The 23,823-nt window shown below is 32.4% G+C and overlaps 1 protein-coding gene across 2 annotated transcripts in view; it reads right to left on the bottom strand.

Moving 5' to 3' along the window:
- KLHL1 (kelch like family member 1) overlaps window positions 1-23,823 on the bottom strand; it is a 218,527-nt gene that overhangs the window by 22,136 nt on the left and 172,568 nt on the right. The window contains exons 9-11 of one of the 2 annotated variants that reach the window (XM_036387829.2): window positions 21,943-22,155; window positions 17,627-17,798; window positions 15,445-16,625 (exon numbers count right to left, since the gene is read on the bottom strand). In XM_036387829.2, the coding sequence (XP_036243722.1) occupies window positions 16,566-16,625; window positions 17,627-17,798; window positions 21,943-22,155 (445 nt within the window). In that variant the 3' untranslated portion in view covers window positions 15,445-16,565. Of the gene's footprint in view, window positions 1-15,444; window positions 16,626-17,626; window positions 17,799-21,942; window positions 22,156-23,823 lie in introns of those variants that run through there. The other variant, XM_054518600.1, reaches the window with a different exon arrangement.

Genomic DNA, 23,823 nt, shown 5'->3' with positions numbered 1-23,823 from the left:
CTGAATCTGAACCTTAGGATAAAAGCTGACATTTATGCAGTATCCCTCTCACTAAAGTTTGGTTGTATGCATCACACCTCTGTTTCTGAGCTATTTAATTAGACTCCCCTTATGAACAGTTAGACGGTTCATCATAAGTCTGAACAATTAGACTTCCCCTTATGAAAGAGAAAGAGAAATTTCTAGTATCATTTCTCTTTCCCTAACTATCTAAATTAGTTCACCTTATGCAAAAAATCAGACAGCCTTGAGGCATGGCTAGATTCTATGAAATATTCTTATTACTCCTTCCTTTTCAGCCTAAGAAAGTAGTTTGCTTTGAAGAATAGTTTCCCTCCATGCCTTAGCATTAATAAGCTGAAATATAGTTGAAGAGACTTAAAGTGAAACACTATAGAATGGAATAGGAAGAGGAGGGAGGATTATTGTGGAACATAGAGTTTCAGAGGAGAATATAAGCAACAAGGAATTTGAATATGGTAACTTTTTCTGCAGTGTTAAGGGGGACCAAAGAAATGGAAGACCTAAGAACTAGGAGAGGAAAGGAGAAATTATGAAGACAAAACTGAGAAGGACTGCGAAAAGGGGTGATCTGCTGAGGAATGTTTAAAGAGTGGAGAGAAAACCAGTTATTTAATAAAATAATTTAATGTTTTGGTATAATCATTTTACTTTTTCAATAAGACTCTCACCATAGAATTTTATAAGTGGCAAGCACACATACTAATGCAAATTTAATTTATATTTAAAGTGCTTTATTATATTTATTCCTTTAACCTTCTTTTTTGGTCTATAAAAAAACAGTAACCCATGGCTGACATATCTAAAAGGTCTTAAAAAAAGGGAATTTTTACATATTTCAAATAACCACATTTGATAGCTCAATGACACTTCTACACTTCTATAATGATTTCTTTACTCTCCACACTTAACACAAACGTACAAGGAGGACTCAGATAGTCTTAAGGAAACACCATGCAGGAAGAATACTGGTTTTCCTAGATTTACTATGCTTTCCACAATAAGAATAAATAACTGTTCTAATGCTAAGACTTCTATTTTATCTACCAGACACACTCTCTGAACAAAAATGTGAGATATTTTAATTTTTCTCTGTTGTAGTAGCACCAGATATATCCCTGTCTGATATCTTACTATCCATTTTAAGAAATTGGTCTTGAAGTTTTAAAAATACAAGCTCATCTTTATGGTCTTATGAGTTTTTATGTAAGCATACTTATTGAAAAGATTATGATCAAATTTACCACATACAGCTCATTTTCATGCAGAATAAGTAGTGAGCTTGTCTTTGTCAATTTACATTTTTCTTTTCTTAGTTCAAGGCAACTGACTAAAATGAGAAGAAAATTTCATATATTGTGTATTTCATGCATCAGAAGCCTGTTCAATTTTCATTATTAACTTTGATAGCAAAGGTTGTCATACCACAATATTTGTCTTGTATTAGGGTTTAAAGCCTTCAGCCGTGTATCTATTGTTGGCATATCTTTAATAATTTCTGCTTAAATTAAACAAAATTATTTCTGCTTTTTGATACAAGGGTGTATGAAACCATTGTGACCACTACAATGTTCAGTCATTTGAAAGTACCATATCTGCTACTGAAAATTTTCCTATGAAATGGTAATTCCTATTGCAAGGATTAATGCCATTAATTGACACATAAGCTTCACATGATACATTTTACATTTCTGAAAATAAAGCTTAAAAGTGAAATATTAAATACTTGAAGCCATACAATATTTTCAAATGTTTATCATACCAGCTTGAAGCAAGCAGTATCTTCCTAGTGCTACTGGAGAATTTCGCCCAATTGAAAGAAAAAGAGTAACATGGACATAAAGACTTTATTATATGACTTCACAATTTACATCCTACTGAGTAAATCTCAGGAAATTAACATACAAGTCACCTTTTGCCCCACTTTTTGTTGACATTTCTTGCATGTTTCATAGCTCATATGAAGGACTATCCATTAGTCTTGGCGTTCACCAACCCTTTTTGGCAGAAGGAGAAAATAATATTTTCATAAAAGGCTTTGCAATGGCCTAGAAATGTATTAGTGAGAAGTTGTTATGTAATATAACCATTTTTAACCAAAGTGAAGTGAAACATATTATTAAAGAAACTGCATTGACATCTCAGTGGAAATATTTGCCACTAATCAAAACCAATGCCAAAAAATTTAAATTGTTAGAAAAAAAAGGAGATATGTGTGTAAAGTAACACAAATCTTCAACTGGTAAAAGATACAATGAAACAAAGAAAACAGAAGAGAAAAATAGAAAACCTTAATGAAGATGGCAGAAGAAAAATTGAGGATATACTTCCTCAAACTTATTAACAGAAACAAATTTAAATTTCTCAGATTCAGAAGAATGACAAAAGAATTCACCATGTGCACAGATGATCACTTCATAAAAGAACATGCAAGAATTGTGAAAAATGTCTACATTTGTAGAAAATTGAATTATTTCAGTAGTTTACATTTCTTATGGAGGAGTTATGGAAATTTGCCACTTTGAATTTTTCCTCTATGAGATAGAACTTTCATTAAAGACAGGTGTCACCAGAATAGACCAAGTGCTAACCAATAAAGTAAAATGCTCAGATTTCCAGGAGCAAATGGTATTCACCTCAGAGTGTTAAAGGAAGCCAGATACAAAGTTGTTAAATAATAACTCTGGCTTTAATTTACCTTTGGGTATTACATATGAATAGTAATACATGAGTTAATAAGATTTGGGGACATATAAATATCTGCATACAATTAGAAGTGAGTTTTACATAACTGTAACTGTTGGAAATTGTGGTAAAGAATAAAATTATTAGCTTAACTTAAAAATATCAGGAAAAGTCAATATCTTTTAAAGGAATCCATACTGGAAAAATAAATTAGAAATCTTTGAAAGACTTTTTTCAATTAAGTGCACCTTGATTTCCAAAACCTTTTAAGATGATGTTGTAAATCTTATTAAAGAAACTAAGCCATCATGGGATGAATGCAAGACCACAACAGGGATAAAAAAGAAAATGGGTGAAAGATTATTACATTTGAAACTAATAAAAAATTATGCTTTACAGTAAAACCAAATCCTGAATTGAATGTTCTAATAATTTATTAAAAAGGTAAAATTAACGGTTCATATATATAACCCTGTGTCAAAAATTAAATTAATTAAAACAAATTGTAAACATTTATAAATTATCTATTCTTAGGGAAAGGATCTTACAAATAAATCTAATGATCTTCATAAAAAAAGGATTATATAATCTTTAAAAATAAATCTACAATATCATCATCATAAAATGCAGCCATGTGAAAGGTAAATATCACACAACTTTCTAATAAAATAAAGAAAAAATATTAAACATACTGATGGCACTGAACCTCCAGGACACAAATTTTAAATATGGGATCTAGTTCAGGAACCATGATATAATAAAATTGCCTTTAAAAAAGCAGTAACAGGTTGACAAAGAACTGAAGTTACAGAGTAAGTACAGTAAAATGAAAAGAAAATAAGTGTCTTTAAGCAGAAAAAAGATGCCATGGATGAAAGATAGTGAATTATGCAAAATAATGAGGAAAGTAAAATGAAAAGATATTGAGAAAACAAGGAAAGAGAAGTCATTCTTTCTTTGTTATAACACAGGAATACTTTCTTTTTGACAATACAAAAATTTTTGTTGCCTACCCAAGTTCTCAGGTAGTAAGAGAAGCTAGGCAGGAGTAGGTGACAAACTAACCCCATAAACTTTTTTTCTGAAGCTCCTGGTGGTGGTCACTACTCAAAGATAAAATTAGAGAGTCAATGGATGTTTCATCAGAAATAGCACAGCCATTTCTATGTTCTTACAGGCAGGTTTTCTGGTTCTTTTTGAAACATTCAAAATAACTCAAAATCTGTCATGATATGTTCCCAGCTAATTTCCATCAGGCAACTTATGCTTTTCTTTCTGATACATCAGAAAGCCCTTCATTTGATTCTTCCTTATACACTGGACACACCATAAAGGAATTTTGCTATTACTTTATTTTACCAGTAATATCAGCCACAGAAGCCCCTTGATGTTTAGCCTAAACTCTTTGTTCAACACAGGCCTGAGTTACCTAATGAAATTCTAGATATCTTTCTACTCTCATACTAGGGCAATCCTGAGATATTTTTGCATCACTATTATGTTTATCTTATACAGCCATGGGATCCATCAAACTATTCAAAGGCAGTTTCAGGCAGGCTGAGCTTTGTATTTGTTTTTGTAATTTATCCTTCAAATGTATCTTGGTGTAATGGTACCAGGCATCAGATGAAGGCGTCTGTCAGGCTCTGAAGAACTCTGCCTGTGGTCAGATAGCCTCTCTTTTATATTTGCCTCTTTGATGAATATCTTTGACTTGCAATATAATACCATCAAAAAGAAAATAAAAGAGAGATAGATTAAAAAAAACCTACCAATTTTGTGTTCTTTAATGTTCTGAATTAAACTAATTTTCTATATTTTAAAACCAACACCAATAAAACCTGCATGAGTGAGGTAGGTAGCCAGAGGTAGGTAACATAGGTAGTTAGGCTATATAAAACACAACAAAAATGAAAATAATCCCTACAGTTGCTAAATTCTTTGACTTGCTACAGGTTACAGGCTGCCATTACAGACAAGTGCCACCACAGATTTTGATAGAAAGAAATTAAAAATTTCTTTTTTTTTTTTTTACCTTCTAACCAGGTTTTATAATTCAAACATTTTTTCTTTGTTTTAGAGATTTACCAGTTTTCTGATCCTAGTAGTGTAGGTTAGGTCATGCAAGAAAGCATACTCACTACAATACACTCCTATCTTCTAGCTTGGATAAAGTCAAGGAAATTTATTTCCATTGATTCAAAGATACCATCTTTGTCTTCAGAAATTTACCCACAGTTTTATTTCTTTGGACCTTTAAAATTCTGAAAATTCATTTAGATTCATAGTAGGACTTCTTGTTGTTAAGCTGCCATATTTTGCTGTGCTTCTCCATTTAAGAAATTGTCTGGCTACCAAATACTATATGAACTTTAAACTTCCCATCTATAGTGAAACTGTAGGGGGAGGAGAGAGGGGCTACGCAATTTTTTTAAGAATAGATTTATAAAATATGTACTGGTTATAAGTGAACTTCCTCTGATGAAGGGCACATCTGTGGCACTGTGCTAAAATTACTTAGAACTTATATTAGTAAATCTCCTGGAAGTTAAATATCTGGATTTATCTTCATCAATTTGCCCTAAGTAATTTAGAGAGGTAAAGCAGGAATGTAACAGTACAGAGAGTGTAAATATAAGCTCATGTACCTAAAACTGCTCAAAATCAGGAATCTAAGCTAATCTAAGCAGGGTACATAACCAATCAACATATAAGTGATTAGAACTACCTAAATTAGATGAGAGTAAATTCTGAAAATGGGAAGATCCCGGACTACATTTCATTGATGATTATTTTGCCTCATATCTTTTTAATGTTAAAGGATCATAAACTACAAAATGTAATATATGAAACATTTTATGCAGAGCTAAACCCCAGAAATTTTGTATGATGTATGTCCAGATTAATAGATTAGAAAGTCATATTCCTTCTCACACTGGTGCTCATGCTCTCTCTGGCTCAATGAACCTCTCATTCTTTGCTGCCTAATGACATATTTGCAGCAATGTGGAGATTGTGCTCTGTGAAATCCCCTCATCATAGCTGGCGCACCAGCTGCAAGGCTGATGAGTATAGCAAATGTAAAAATTAAGCATGAGGCTACAGAGAGAGTGTAGCATCATGAATTCACAAAGTAACACTTTTTACAGTCCTTCGGCCAAAGGAAATTGTAGATCAAGATACCAATGTGATTTATTTCTGCACTTTTTTCCCAGTAAAAGTAATATGTTGTTGTAAAAAAAGGACAAGATAACTATGTGGTTGTTATTAGAAAAGCTGCTATAATATTTAGAATCTTCATTTACGTTTACAATTTTCAAGGAATGACATCAGCTTTGGGTACCTCCTATTGCCAAACTCCTTCTTCCAAAACTTAATTTTTAAAGATGCAGAGTCCTTTCAGAACAATTTGGGACCTTGCCAAAATGTGATAAAATGATCTGATATAGGAATAATGTAGGTAATTTAGAGTTTGTTAATTTAGTAATTTAGAGTTTATTAATCAATATTTGAATTAACTTCTAAGCACTTTTGTTAAAAGGTAGTTCCATGAATTTAGTCTTCTCCTACTTAAAAATATTTTTTTTTATTTTCTGTCTACATTTTTTTCTTAACTCCTGTAAAAGTATTTTTTCCTGCCCACTCTGACTCTGTAAATAATTATTTTCTCTTTGTGGGCTGCCAATTCTTCCTGACTTCTCTTTGCAGCTAGTGGTTGTAGTTCTTAATTTCACATTTCATTGTGCTTAACAAGAATCCCTTGTAGAGTCTGAATCCCCCTGTTCAACTCCTCACAGTTTTATTGAACACAATTACCAGAGGAAAATGAACACTAATAGCTGTTTTTTACATATATGAAGTCTTTATGTCAGGGAAATAATGCAATGTGTTGTGCAGCATGAGTATATGACGTTACAGTAGGAAGGATGGTATGAAGAAAAACAAAGCCTTTATGTCTGAATAATTAGCAATTTTCTTTTTTGTAGGTCAATATTGCTAATAATTCATTCTCATACAAATATTTTCACAATGCTTATAATAGGACAAAAGGAAAGAATTTTAAAGGATGGATGGCTGTAATATAACAATTTTCAAGACAGTGCAAGCAGGACTTCTTGGTTCTGTATGTGTACACATACAGAAATAGAGGAATTCGAAGGAAAAGTACTGAGATGGAGAAGAAATCTATGAGGTCCAGCTAAAAGGAGAGAGACATAGGAGATATTGGAACGCATGATAATAGGAATCAGTAAGAAAAATTAAGTTCCCAGAGATTAGGTAGAATGCTACACTAAGAAGAAAATTGGGAAAAGAAGGGAAACACAAAATAGCAGCATTTATTAAAAGGAAGAAAATTATCATATGAATGGGACAGAAAGCTGGAATTGAGAGTAGGATGAAACATGGGTAAAAAAAAGGAGAAAAGTATGCATAAAAGAGTAAGCAGTAAGAAAGCAGAGAAGTCATTTCTTCACAGGTCTGACATTTTCATATGGTGATTCAAAACTGAATCTTGCACTATAAAGTATTAAATAATTCAAGATCTCTGTTTATTAAATAAAAACTCTCCTCCTATTAGAGAATGGTCTTTGATTCTAAGAACCTTGTTATATTATCTTGTTTATGATCTGAAATACAGTGATCAGGGCTCAAGCCCGCTGTATTTGTTTTGGAAAGTTATGTTAACAGGTCAGACATGTTTGGCCATGTTCTGTATTGGCAGAGCAAAAGTTCCATGAATTAATATGATGTAGAATGTATAGCTGCTTTTGACAACCTCCTTTTCATCAATTTGAATCATAAATAATTACCCATTGTTTGACTGTATATTACTCAAGAGAAATGTTGAGACCATGGGAAAAGTAAGTTATGTGTCAAAGGTTCATTGTATCCAAAGTTAAACTCAGCTGAACACAAAAATAATTTCTTGCTTGAATATTTCCTAGCGTCTCTTGTAAAAAAGAATTTTGACACTTCAACCCTCATTCAAAATAGGTTAAGATAAATGTTAAAGAGAAGTACATTCTCAGCAAAGTTTCTGCATTTAAACTGTCCACCATAGAAAGCCTGATATCAGTTATTCAAAATTCGTGCTTATTAGTGCACTCATGTCTAAAGTATTTGTCTCTCTAAGGAGTTTGAAATTATTTAATGGAAATTCTAGTACATGCATTCTTTACGCTTCAGGAGTCTCTACTCAAATTTGACATTGGCAGAATTTTCAACCTATCTGTCATGCATCCCTCTGATATCTTCTTCAACATAGTTTAGTGTATCTTCTCATGAATCCTGTACATTTGAAGTCTATATGTTTTATATATATTTTAAGTATGATCCATGTTTCACAGAATGAGGGAATGGATTTACAAAACAGAATACATGATTCTCCCAAATTACACATGAAAACTGGGAAAACGATTGAATCTCAGGCAATCTGAAATGTCTACCCAGACAGTAGAGTGCAGCTGGATCTCACTCTAAGATAAATTCAGAACAAATCTGGAATCTGGAGGTAGATTGAAGAAATATTAATTACTCCAAAGTCTTATAACAGAGATTTATTTTATACCTCAGGTTAACATTTTGGAAACTAAAATATATGTGATTCAAGAAAACTCTTCAAACACATGTGACTCAAGATAGCTGTTTTGCCTGAACATGTATATTTCTTTCCACTGAAAATTTATTTTCTTATTAATCATATTAAACAGCATATAAGATTCATTTGCAGTTCATGATCCTCTACTTAAATCACATATCTCTGGATGTAGACTTCTTTTTCTTTTTGAGGGAAAGAACTTCATTTGTTGTTTCCAATAAAAGGTGATCAAAAAACTTGAAACTCTTAATTTTTTAATGATTTTAATGATTTTATTTGTCATCCCATTATAGTCTTGATAGTCTGACTTAAGGAAAGTATAAACAACAAATAATAATATTTATCAGAGTCTTAAGATTCTTGCCCTTTGGATCTACACAAGTGAAACTGTATGGGCAAGTTTAAAATATGCAAGCTGAACCCCTAATTGTGTTATCATATTCACTTAAAAGAATCATCTCTGCAACACATAAAAACAAGCATGTTTATTTTTGCACAGTGACATTTTCAATATTCAAATTTCTTAGAAACAATTTGTGTGAAACAAAGGTTAAGAGTTTAACATTGTGCTCTATTGTCTTCACTTGCATTCTATACATACATGTCCAAGATATAACGGAACCATGGTAAAAGCATAACATTCAGTAAACTGCTCTGCAAATATTGCAAAACTTAGGACAGCTTAATTGAATGTATTTACAACCATATTTATACATTTTCTTAATGTATTTATTGTCTTACATTCCAAAACATTGTACACTTATTTTGCTCTGTACTCCTTTTCTGTACTAAGTAAACTCATATGTCAACATCCCAACATATTTCTTCAATACTGATTTTGTTTTTGACTAAAGCTTCAAAACTTCTGACTGGATCCATTTGATGCAAAAAATCCTATAATACATCTGCAAACAGTTGCATGCTCATATGACAGCACTGGAAAGTTTATATTTATGACATGCTGTTAACCACATCATTCCTGCTTTAACAATGCTCCTCTTGCAATAAAGACTCAGACATCATTTTCCAGTCTCTTCCTCAAAGCACGCAGCCATAATCTGATACAAGCTCTTTTGGTATGCAAGGTGAAGGCAGAAGCATTTTAATTAGAGAATGAGCCATCCATTAGCATAAGTCCGCTGACAATATGTGTTCACTAGACCATTCTAGAAAAATTAGTTTTTATTTCCCCAATTAATGATGACCTGCAATCTGTGCATAACAGTTATTTCTATGTCAGTTTGGTTGCAGCGCTTCCTCTAATTCTAATTTTACAAATAATCATAATGTATGACAGTATAAATTATTAAATGGACACTGAAATTAAAAAGGACTTAGAACTTATCTGGGGTTCTTTTTTTTAATTTTTTTTTTAGTTATTGTTGTTGCTTTTTAGGAGGGAAGAGGAGAATGATAGCAGTCAAGCAAGTAAAGTTTATTCTTTAAATACTTTGGACAAAAATCTTCGTTTCATTTTCTTTATAAAATTTTTAAGAATTCGGAATCAGTTTCCTAAAGTCAACTAAACATAACCAAAGATATGCTAAGCACATGACATAGAAAATGCGTTTATAAAAGTTTGTGCATTTTTTAATCTCATTCCAACAGAATCCTGACATGTATTTTTCTGCAAGGTTCCAGACACATAAACATATGTTTCATAAAAATGTCTTATGTAAAATATAGCCACAGTTTTGAAAAATGGAATAAAAAAATAAGCATCTGATTTTAAAGAGCAAAGAATGTAGTCTGTGATTTTAGAAGATGCTAAACATTCACAGTTTATAATGAAATGAACAATTAATGCAGTGTTTTGCACTTTGTGCAGAACTGCACAAAACTATGAACTTCCATAAAAACAAAAATTCACCTACATTAGCTCTACAATGGATGTTATTTCAAAAGTTGATTTTGATCACATAAAAGATATCTCTTTAATTGTGTATATACATAGAGCTGTCAAAGAATATGGAGTATAGTGTATACTACTTGTGAGATAAATGATAACATGGATAAATCTATAAGCAAGCCAAGTGGATTTACAATTTCAGATAGATCATACTATTAGCATTTTTCTACACTTCATTGTTGGTATTTCTACTAGTTTAGGTGACTAAATCTGGTTATTCTCATTGGCACCTTTATAGAACAAAGAGGAAAACAATGTATTTCAAGCAGGTGATTTTTCTGTATGCCTATATTTGGCTGAGATGACCCATCTGATGGGAAATGTCTGCTTTTCTCCAGTTTTTCTCTTCCCACACAAGGGCCTGTAATAATGATGCCCACTGATTACAGCAATTCTGTTTTTATATAATCATATTTCATTTTCTGAAAGTTTGTGAAGTTTAATTATATAGATATGTCTTGTAGGTTACTATATTAAATTGCTCCCCTATCCCTCAAATACAAGATACCTAAAAGTTTAGGTAACCAGGAGCTGCAGCTGCAATTTTCTGAACACTTTTTCTCCTTCTAGGTTAACAAAGAGATATCTTTTGCTTCCTTTGCCTGTAATTTGAAAGCTCCAAATTATCCACTTTGTGAATATCATAAGCGTTTGATTTCAGAACAGGGAAATTGTTTTTTGTTCAATGCCTATTTGAGTCTTGGAGTTATATTCTAAATTAAATTCCTGTCATATATATTGGAAATAAATGTTTGTGGGGCCAGTTCCTTCTAGACATTTCTCAAAGGGTAGAGATGCATCTTATCCAGCTTAAGTAATTCTGTCTGAACTAGTCATTTTAAGCACTTTTGCAGTCAATGGAGAGAAACACATTTTTAAAGTGTGATTTATTTCACCTATTAAGATGATGAATCATGTCCTGGAAATAGTGATTTTTCTACTCTGGCTATAAGAAAATCCTTTAGATGTACAATTCTGATGTGGACATTTGTGCAGTAGAACCCTCTTTATTTCAACATGAATATTTATCCATTCAGCCTGCTATAGCAAGTCTTCTTTCTCTTTCACCTTTCAAGTGGAACAAATGGCCATTTAAAATTAACTGATATCCTGGAAAAATATACAGATATACAGACAAGAGAAAACCTAAGCCAGATAATCTGTTTTCATACTATGTCTATATGTGAGATTTTCCACAATGTGACTGAAATGTGCCACCCAAACCTTCACAAAATTACACTCAGAAACATTTTACTGTTAAATAGGAAAAAAAAAACCCAAAAAGTTTATATTAGGTTATAGCAACCAATGTTGGTGGTTTTTTTCAATAACTGCTGAGTAAGGGTGATTTACTTCTGTCTTGGTTACAGAACACATTTTTGACTGAAGTGATGAAAAAAAAGATAATTTTCCATATAAAGAGGATCTCTACATGTTAGCATTTCCCATACTTGCCAACATTATTAAGTATTAATGGATATCACACCTATTCTCACTATTTGTATCATTCATTGGACAGTTGAGGTTAATATTTTCAAGCTTAAGCAACCTGAAATTAAATATTTTTAAATTCAGGCTGTCCCATCACACAGGTGGGTTGTTAGATAATAACTTCAAATAACCAGTGGCACTGGGTGCATATGCATATATATATATATATATATATATATATCATCTGGGATACTTTAGAGCCCATTCAAACTCCTGTTACCACTCCATAACTTCATCTGTGTCATATGTGCCAGCCCAGTGTGGACGACTTAGATAATTTTGGGCGTCTCACATGGTATCAGATACTTATGTGGGGGTGACTAAACTGAATGCTCATCTATTTAATGGAAACCTCTCACATTTGAAACATCATTTCTTCCTGGAGGCCATCAAAGGCACCCTCTTACAACATTTTTGTTGGGGACATTAGAAAGAGTTCACTAAAGATGTTGCCAGACTTAACACACAACCTAGGCCATCTAAGCAAAGGACACTGAACATGAACCTGGTTCACAGACCTAATTCTGAGCAGTACTAAAACTTCTGCAAGAGAGGATTTTTTATCATCATTATTTTATTTTTTGTGCATTTTTTAATTGTCATGGGAAGTCTGGGAAAGTATGGGGTGATAGAAGTGTAAGCTGCTTATATCTCAGCTTTGAATACTTTTGCAACTCTTAGCAGGTGATGAATTTGGCAGCTGCACAGATTCCCCAAGGTGAAGCTGTGAATAGCCAGTGACTCGAAGCTGTATTGTTCCCTGTCACCACAATTCTTACCTGTGCTAGCAATTTTCTTTATGGTTTAATGTCTGACAGCTGTAGTCCTGCATGTGGAAATCAAGCTTATGCTGATATAATGATTTTCAGTGGTTTCTCTGTCCCAGAGTGTACCCAGTCCCCATGAACTATGAAGCAGAACTATAATGAGGGAATTTGCAATGAATTGCAAGGTTATGCCAATTTGAGCAGCTTTACACTGGATTTAGAATAATGCTGAAGAATAATTATTCTGCTGAAAATTTTATGCATTCTCATTTAAGTTAGAACAGATATACTGCATGGATAATCTGTTTTTAAAGAAATATATCTGGAGTTACTTTAACATATTGAGATTTTGAGCTGGAAGTGAGCCTGCATCGCCTAGTGTATGCACATTTATTTGATACAGTAAATGCAAAAAAATGCAATAATTTGGTATTTTAAGAATTGAATGATGGAATCTATTACTGCTATTTGAAAGAATTTACAAGAGCTTTTATGAAGCCTTTGTGGAAATGCCTTCTCTATTTATTCCTCATGAAATAACTAATGTAAATTCATAGATAACATAGGTCATAGGTCACGTTTCTTTCCCCAGCTCATTGTGGGCAAAATAATAAGGAAAGTTTTCCAGAATGTCAATTCTCTTGAGGAAAAAGTGTATTTCATTCCTAATCACAATATACAGCTTTTCTGGTTTTTGCTCATGGACATCAAGTCTGAGCCATTAAAACTTGCATATAATTTGCATAACTCAAATTTCTTTTGTGAGTTACTTTTATTGAAATAATAGAAAATGTTTAAGAAATAAACATATTTAAGGGAATTTATATGGGACTTCTAAACATACTGAAAATATCTGAATAATAAATAGAGATAAGCTTATAGATATAATAAATATATATTTCTAGATATATTTTAAGTACTTTTAAAATAACGGTCAATTGATAGCAGGTTTCTGTAGAGGAAAATGGTATCCAAGGAAATGATCTGTTGTCTATGCTAAAATGGTTCCCTTACATCAATTAATGTTAGCTTAACAGAGTAAAATTATGAGGCAGGCAACTCCCTGAAACCATCCTAATATTGTCTTAATAACTGGACAAGTTTCATATGAATAAAAAGTCTGTTCTATATGTAAAATTATTTTTTTTAAATTTACTTCTGATTTTCAAACAATATCAGTATTTGATTGCAAGAACATATATTAAAATAATTATTGAACAATTGTAACTAAAGCCAATGAAATAATATTCATAGCTTATTTTTGACTTTGATAACAATGTAAAACTTTCCTATAAAATTGGATGTAGTGTCAATACTAAAGAGCTCCACTAAAGAATAGCTATTAATTGACATTTTTAGATGTAGATATACAAGAGTTCCAACTTATTAGGAAATATCTACATTTCAAGGAATTTATTCATTGATTTCAGTAAAATTAATGTTTGTTGCAGCTCTGATTTCCCTATGATTTTTGTACTTTGAAATCAAAGAGATCATGTGAGAGAAAATAAATCATGGTAGATGAACTAGTTCACCTGTTTTTTGAAAAGACAGTGGCTTTCTTAATAAGTAAACTTAACATTGTTTAGCACAATTTAGTGCATCAGAAGTGATTTTAACTCTTATACATAAGAAAGTATAAGATGGTTTTAATGAACCACAGAAATCAAGAATACAATTACATAGTACTTGGATTTAAAGACATTTTCTTTGAGAAAAAGGTAAAACTATTATTATTTTTAGTGAAAGTAACCATATTAGTAAAGAAAAAAGATGTAAAATTTTTCATAAAATCTCTTTAGAAGAAACTTGTAACACTTGTACAAATATGAAAGCCAATTTTGATTCTTATTGTGGCTAGATTTTACATAATCAAAATAAATACAAATTTTATTGTTTCAAAATAAGAGAAGTGGAATAGACTGAAAAAATTTCACATGAGAATCATTTTGGTAAAATAAAAGCAAATTGAAAAAGTAGAAAAGGAAACTGAGAATCAAAAATGAAATGAGGATAAATGGAATAAAATAATGATCAAGGCACTTAAAACAAATTTGGCACAGAATGAAATTAATAGGAATAATCCAACTTTGAAGATCTGTGCCCAGGTAGAGCAATAATATTTCTATTATATATTAATATAATGAAATCAAAAGAAAGTTCTGGGAATAGAATTAAAATTAAAATTAAAATTCTAAGTTCTTTAGCTATCTCTGTAGGAGTTCTGAATGCCAATATCTATATTTAATTACATTTATAATTTTAAAATCTTCTTCATTTGGTCTCCAAAACTTGTGCTTATGTGAAGCAAAATCTTTAGAGAGGTAACATTTTTATTCAACAGCTTGTTGTACGTGGAGAAAAATTCATATGTTTGTCTGTGAAAGACTAATTGCAATTCAAAAGGCAACTGGCTATGGAAAATTAATGTTGAAGTGTTTTCAGCTGATTCTAAATTAGGACAGAGAAATATTTAAAATATTTAAATCCATATACTTAGGCTTCAGAATTGCAATTCAACTTACATCAGTAACAAAGACCTCCATGCATGCTGATGCAGTTAGAAGGTAAGACACACCTTCAAATCAAATGTCCCAAGATGGAAGTTCTATGTATTTTTTCATCTCAAATGATTGCAGAGGTTTCCCCTAAGAAAACTCATTTTAGTGCAACCAGAATTTCTTCTCAAAATTGCTAGTGACAGAGGATTGTGAAGTTTTGGCTTTTGGGCCATAAATTGTTTCCTATAGGATCAGCAAGGCTTTAGAGAAGTATATTTGGTGCCCTGTTCCCAGAAGCTGTGCATCCCTGAATAGCAGAATTTCATATTCCAGTAGTGCCCTTAGGTTCTAACTGATTCAGCTGAGCAGACAGAAAGCATCAGCACCAAATCTACTGCCAAATCAAAAGCTCAAGCTATCATTACTGGCAGAAGTTATCAACCCTAAAAGGAAGCACAGATGACACTAGTATATTTACCATGTGAAATTTATTAGATCAAATGGTCTAATTTTCCTTATTCCACTTGCATTTATTCTGATTTCCTGACTTGCAGTTATACTCAGTCATAAGTGGAAAGTCATAAATTTGCAGCTCTAAGTAGGTAAAATTGTGTATGTACAAGCATCAGAAAGAAATAAAATGTAGGATTTTTCTCCCTCTTGAAATGTTACAAGAGTATTTATAGACTGTTCCTGTCATGGTTCATCCATTAACATGATGCAGCAAAAGAAGTGGATCAATTTTCCAGCTTGTCATGAGCCTCCAACATACAGTAGATGCATTAAATGATGAGGTTAGAGCCCACATGCTTAAATTGAATATAAGATTAAGAAAGAATTAGGTAACTGTTTCTTTGACTCCCATATTTGCAACAAAGCCCCAGTGCAGCCACAGGACTGCTTTATATTACTTGATTAAACACACAGGCTTCCCCCTCAACAGACTCATTTATAAGATGCATTAACACAGGTGAGGAGGTACAACCTGAAGTTACAAAAAAAGTCCACTTTTAGTTTTGTGTTTCTTCCTGCTCTAGAGTCACAGCTCAGTCATTATGAATATCCAGACCATTTGACCTCTTCCTTTCAGTAAAGTCAAACTGCTCATTTAAATGAGAAGACCATAACCCATTTGAAGACAAGACTTAACAGCAAAAAATTATATTACTACCCACTTTTCTCTTTTAAAAAACACAGTTTAAAATTGATTAAATATACTTTCATGTTTCTGCAGTTCTCTTGCAGCCATGAAAACTGTTCTCATATTCCTTTCCACTCTTTGTGTAGATTTTCCATGATTATCCAGTTCTCCAGGACACATTCATGAGAACGATACCTGAACTTACTACTCTACATTCACATATTTACGCCTACGATACTCGGGGGCTTTTTCCTTGTTCACTGACTGTGAACGGTTTTATGATTTTATAGGGCATAAATACTTAATCTTTGTCATTTCCAAACTTCTTCAAGTTTGTGATCAACAGTGTATTCACTGTTTAGATCCTTGCTTTTGTGAAGTTATCATTCTTTTGTCTCATAGAAAAATAATCATTTCACAGTCAGTAAAATCCTAAGCAGTGCTGACAAAGTCACGGTTGTTTGATGACTACAACACAGGCACCAGCCCTTCCAATATTTAAGGAAGCCATCTGCAGAAGAACAGACACAAATTAACTGAATAGGAAAAAACCATGCAAAAGATTGCCAAAGAGGAACAAGCCATGCAAAGATTGTCAAAATTCTGAGTCAAAATTATTTTTAAATGGTCAAAACTAATGGGAGTATAAATTGCTAAAACTAAACAAAACCCACATTATGCTGCTATTGTAATTTAAAATTGCTTACTCGCACCTGACATCTTTCATTTGAAAGATGTGAGAAGAGGAAGCAGGAGTTAATTTGAGAGTTGTCATCAATTTTGTGAACCATTGATATGCAAGGGGGTTCTGTATTCTGTAGACTGTGGCTAATGCTTCCACTCTAGTCCTTGAGGCAAGGTGAAAGCTATGAATATACAGAAATGGTTCCAGTATTCCTAAACAGGTTCAAGTGTCCTTTAGAATATGTTTGGCACTTTTAAACAGTATTCAAGACAACACAAGGATTAAAACCTTTAGGGAACTGAATCTTGCTGAAACTATCACAGCAGAGTCAGCTTATATGTATATAACAACACACTGTAATTGGTGCAACTGTATAAATCACAACATTGTTTACATGTCTCCAAACTGCCTGTCCAATCATATTTTTAATGGTTTTTAATGTGAACTGGTGGTTTTGCAAAAAGAAAATATTCCCAAATTAATTTTGCATCTATCTCCTACAGAGCATCATAAAAATGCTCTTCCCCGTAATTCATAGTAGATTAAAAAATATGGCCTTCTGTACTAACTTTAAAGCATTTGCATCTACATTCAAGCTTGTCAACAGAAGTTCCCCCTTGCAATCATAAAAAGAAGTGGGCATTCTTGAGTATAATATATCTCACCTATTTTAAATGCTTATTTTAAGATAAGATCATGATTCCAAAGTATGAACCTTTCTGCACTAGGTTTAAAGTAAGCTTGGCTAATGGCTAATTCATACATATAAGACTGTATATGCATGTGTGTGTTCACATGTGTATATATAAAATCAACTTTATAATTACCTGTGTCCACTCATTAGTTTGAGGGTCATATGCTTCCATAGTGTTCAGGTATGACTGACCATCGTAGCCACCTACTGCATATAATTTGTCACCAAGGAGACAAACACCAACAGCATCTCGAGGCATACTCAGTGGAGCCACCATTGTCCATGTATCAGTTTTTGGGTCATACCTGAGCAAAGAAAAATGAAACTGGGTATGTGCAGAGAAGACAAGCATCAATTCATGTTGATTTTCATTTGAATATAGTTCTTTTTTTCCTGGGGGGAGGAAAAACCAAACCTTTAGTATCCTATTCAAAAGAATTCTTCCTCACATCAAAAAGAAAAGATACAGATTTATTGTGTTGCCAATTCAACCCTCTAGTTGCTGATTAGAAACTTTTGCTCAGAACCTTCTAGAATAAACTAAGGTATTTGTAGGATAGTGTGTCATAAAGAGATCTGATATATAAAGATATATGACCATAAAGATATGAGCAATATCTGAATGGATGGGTATAACATTTTATCTGTTATGTATACATTTAAAGTGGGGTATTTCCCATAGCACATCTAAAATATTAGAAATATTATTTCCAAAATTAAATTTACTATATTTCAATTTCTGAAATTATACTGTGCAACAGTAAAAATCTCCCTATGTATTCTAATGCTTAACTGCATTACAGTTAGTGTCTCCTCCTAATATTTGCTCAAGTAGATTAAGTAATACTGTTTCTTAGACATAATCACAACCGAATTTTTAAAACTGAGGGTAAAAATCCTTTTGTATAATGATGGTAATTTAAAAATTAAATATTTAACCTAACTTTTCATTTAGATATTCATTAAAACAGTAAAATTTCTGAAGTCATTCCATTGTAACTCTTTTGGGCATGCATAAACGAGAAATTATTATTATTAATTATCTTTTGATAGTTTTTTACCAAGGGTGTCTGGAATATTAGGTTACACTAGATACCTCATTTTTAGATGTCAAATATTGATAAACAGAATAGTGCATGGCGGTATAACAAAATTAATTTCATCTGTCCTTAAGCAAGTTTACTATGTAATATAATCATGTGATCAGTGGAGAAAATAAGCAGTTTCAGTCTACAAATCCTCTAAAAAGTCTGACTTTATTAGTTTACTTAAATGTGTAAGTGTTTTAGTAAGTCATATTATCAATAAGCAGCTTGGAGGGATACTGTTTGAAGTCCTACATATTTGAACAATGAAATATTATATATATATATATATATATATATATATATATATATATATATATATATATGTATATTAATACAATCACTGAAACAGCAATGCTAGTGTTTTGCTTGTAATAGACTTTTGGTTCATAAATATAACTTTTTAATTGGATGATCCAAGAATTGTCTGTAACCTTGTTCATATTGTTCTTGAGACGTAAATGCATTTTAAGAAAACAATCTACTTGTGTGCTAGCCACTAATTCTGGCATTTGGGAGACTTCTCAGAAAATAAAATCTCAAATATCTAGATATATGATAAATGTCTTTCCTAACTTTAGAGGAAAATAATGCAAAATATTGCTTGAATATGTGGAAGGGAACTGACCATGTAACAAGCCAAAAAAAAATTAATAGATATTTTTTCATAGAGTGTGTGAGTTTTTAAACAACAGCATCATATGCCTCTAGCTGAAACAGTTTCCAATCCAGTGAAATGCACCAGTGTTCATTGTATCTTCGCCTACCTAAAGGTAATAAATGTTTAATAGACTTCTCCATACACTCCTCTTAAATTACAAGGGCCAAGGTGAATAGGTTAAAGCAAAAGTTAAAGCTGGAAAACAATAAAACTGACATCATCATTTGACCTTTTCTTTTTCCTTTTTCTTCCCATAAACAGGTATGCAAGGCTAAAATGAATCCTCATAACTCAATTCTGTCAATGAAATAGAACTGCACAGGAACTTGCTGGTTTTGTAACTGCCAGGAAAATACCTGAGATTTCTTACATCCTTTTTGCTGCTAAAAAGCAACTGTATATGTCATCTTTATAATAACTAGGTATGCCCCGGGCTGAGCAGGGTTATGATAAAAGCTCCTAAATGTGGAAAGAAATCAATTTTGAAATCAAGATGAGACAAGGGGGAAAAAAACTATAGGTCAAATGACTATGTTTTTAGCATCTGTCAAGTTTTGAGCAACATGTGAAAAAGAAAACCTGCTTTATAAAATCTGCCAAAATATCTTGCAAATTTTATAATTCTTATGAAGTAGTTGTTTTGCCTTTAAAAAGGAATAGAAGATTGCACTTTGCCAACTTGTGAAGATGAATGAAATGTAACCATTATTTCAGAATGCTTGAATCCAGATAAAATCCTTTAAAAATGCATCAACCTTAGAAGAAAGTAAACTGCAATACCCAACTACTATTGAGCAGTACTTAAGCAGTAGCATTAAGAAAACACGTATCTGCTGCCTCCACTATATTTGCACAATCTCAAAAATAAATTTTAAAATATTATGTTTGGTTTGACAGTCTTCCCGGAACAAATTGGGACTGGAATAAAGCACATCCTATCAGTCTGCATCAGAATGACAAAATGACTGAAGCAGACTCATTCCTGAAGAAGAAGAGAGTTAAAAAGCAGGCCATCAATATTTACAGAAATAAAAACTTTCAGAGAGATATAAAATTGCTCAGATAATAGACCTCCTCATCACTTACTATTCTTTGTTTTCCTAAGATATAGAGGAGCTTTTATTTTTTGGAAGTGATGCCTTATTTTGGAATAAAAAACCAGACACAATAAATAACATTCCAGACATCTTATAAACTAACTAATCACTGCAAGGGCGAGAGAGTGTTTTTTAACATTTCAGTGGAGTCCACCATTTAACTCACATCCACTCGATGTAAGTTTATAATCTTACAGGTTTTTGTTTGTTAGTCTCAACTTTTAGACTCAAAGCTAACTCTTGATGAACTACGTCATCCACTCTTTTTGCTACCAGTGGAAAAAATATCTAGATGAGGGATACTATATATTGTCACTCTAACACTAGTACCTAAAACAGCATAAGGATAGGTTTAGCTGATCTTTGCAGTCTCTCTTGAGAAAGGCAAATGCGATGGAGTATGGTTTGTCACCAACACCAGAAGGGTTTTCTTCTCAGAGAATGAAAAATGAAATAAAAGCTCCCTTCTGAGTACCAATAAGCAGAAGCAGTTGAAAATATATCATTAAGTCTGCCACTAGTAGACTTAATATAAATTTATTTAATTGAAAATTCTTGGTATTGCTCCCTATAAATAGAGGTCCACAAGCATAGTTCCTGTAAGTGCAGGCATCATGGGATTTCCCTGATTACAGTCCCTCTGTTGCAGATGAGAAGAAGGTGGCAATGATGTTTGCTTACATATAGTAGACATGGCAATGAGTCTAAGATTGAGCATGATCATATGGATAACATAAGGAGTTTTCACTTATAATTTTTCACTTAAATATTGAATACCAAGCTGGATTTAGCAAAAGAAATAACTGACATTTAATCAAGCCCTTCTGAAAAGAAATAACAAGGTAAATCTTTCCCAGCTTATATCTTAAGATAAACCAATTACTCAAACACACCTACTTTAACTTTTGCAATCTGTGCACGTTTGAAGTGAATATTTTCCTTATTCTATTTTATAGCATTCAGAAACAGGAAAAAAAATCAAACATTCATTAAAAATTTGAAGAATACCTTTAAACTGAATGCTTTAATGACTTCATCTGGGCTGTACTGCTCTACTAGATATACTTGGATTTGTAGAAAATCTATTTGCAAAATTCAAGGTACTGTAAGTGTATCAGACTTACATCACCACATTAGAAAGTGGCAATTTTGATAAAGGAAGGAATCCATTGTTATGTGAATATGCATCACTTAAATATTTCTTTATTTCTTTTTTGCTTAGCTATGTTTTTGGAGTTAGAAAATATTCTAAATATAATTCAATTTTGTGTTATAAAATTATTTCAAGGAAAAAAATTTATCTCTACAATTTCTAGTTTGTGACACTTCAATGCATAATATAGTGTCCTAAAATTACTTAAAAGGGATGTGAAAAGAGTGGATTTTTGTGTTTGTGGTAATATATAATAGTACTGTAAATAAAAAGAGATTACAATAAGATTCAACGAGATTGTCTTTCACACACTTTTATAGAATTTTTCAAGTAAGAACTAACTAGATATTTCTAGGGTTAAGAACATCTGTTTAAACTTGCCATAACTAAGCTAAGAAAATAATGCTACCAGATATTATTTTGTATTTAAAAAATGCATGTATAATTTGATACCTTTCCACATAGTCCAGCAGTCGAGAACAGTGATTAGAAGCAGGAGCATCATGACCTCCAACTGCATAAAGAAAGCCATCACAGGTAGCCACTCCTACACCTCCTCTTCTCTTACACATAGGAGCACACATATTCCATTTATTCGTGTGAGGATCATAATATTCCATTGAACTCAAACATGAACTTCCATCCCGACCTCCAACCGAATATAACCTAAGAAAGTCAATGCAAATAAAAATGTTGACAAAACAAGAGCTCAGAATTGCAGCAAAAATAAAAACAATGAGTAACTGGTTTTTTATCTGACATCAGAAAATAGAAAAAAAGAAAATACATAATATTTGAAACCATGTGAATCTCATATAGTGAAAAAAAACCATAGATGTTTTCAATATTATTACCAAACTCATGTGCTATTTAGTATTTTGTCCACCTGAAGAGGAAGGAAGATATTTCTTTCTGCTAATGAATATTTTCATTCTTTCTTTACTGCATATTCAGTGAAGAGCACCACAAATGACATGCAGGTTTGTCTCTATAGGTTTAAAAATCATGTAAGCAGGGGCACTGGCATTGCACCACTGTCAAACCGTGACACCGCCTAAGCTCACCATCTATGAGATGAAAGTGGAAGTGCAAACTTATATCTGTTAATCCAGACAAGGAGGAAATATGCAGCCCATTTATTATCATTTCTCTGTGTTTTTGCTGTGCATCAAAGTATTAAGAAGCACAAAAAATATAGAAAACAAGATCTGATATTAAACAAATTCCACATAAAGATCTATCAATGGGAACACATTTTCAGCATGAGTTTTACACTTGGAATATAGTAGAGATCAAGAAATGTGTTGCAGATAGGACTATCACATTATGCTTTAAACATGGATTTAAAAAAATTACTACCTCAGTTTCAAGGCTCTTGCTTACGCTGAGGAAAATTCTTACCCACACTAACAGCAACATGTCTGCTTTGCAAGACAATTATAGCCCCCAACAACAGTGCCTTGTTTTTCTTCATCAGAATGTTTTATGAGGGTAGAGTTATGTTGGAAAGTCATGAACAACTTCTGAAGAGTATTTTAAACTTGAAATTATAAAAAATGTGGTTTAACAAAAATGATGTTGTGTTGGTAAGCATCTGCAGGCATGAAACTTGTTTCATTCTACTGTTTATAATGGGTCCCAGGAGGAAATAGTTCTGATTGTTCTTTCCCCCTAATACCATGTTATATTCATTCCACATGAACCTTTTTGCAGTCTGTTGACTTTTATATAGTGCCTGGAGATTAACTAATAGAAACACAGGCTATTTTAAAGTCCAACCACTAAGCAATTTTGGATGTGAAAGCTGTCTCTGTAAAGCAATTACTCATTTGGAAGCTTTTACTGTCCTAAGCACTCCATGAATTCAGAGCCATTTAAATGTGCATTTACCATTACATTTCATTGGTAAGGATGCTGATGAATAAGGAAGTGCTGTACAACCACTAAATATGTCACTGAAGCCTGAGAACATTTTGGTAGTGCCTGACAGACATACCTGTGCTCTGACTAAAGCACCCAGGAGAATCCATACTCCTCTGTGAGAGATACTAAAGCAAATATACTTTTTTTTTTCTTTGGATACAGACCCAACATATTTAACTTTATTTATGATTATCAGATATCTACAGATGAAATCAATATTAAAGCATCTGATTCTGTTAAACTGTGGATGTCTACAGTGCCCAACTTGCTGTTACACTCAGAGTAGTCATCTGAGCCTAAAGAACAGCACGAAAAATATTTAAACATGTGGCCAGAAACATTTACATTAATATAAATGTAAATATAAACATTTACATATAGGTGTCTGCAAGGATCTTATCTTTATTTTCA

The sequence above is a fragment of the Molothrus ater genome, chromosome 2 (assembly GCF_012460135.2).
Source record: "Molothrus ater isolate BHLD 08-10-18 breed brown headed cowbird chromosome 2, BPBGC_Mater_1.1, whole genome shotgun sequence".
NCBI lineage: Eukaryota > Metazoa > Chordata > Aves > Passeriformes > Icteridae > Molothrus > Molothrus ater.
This window is presented reverse-complemented; position numbering and strand designations above follow the sequence as displayed.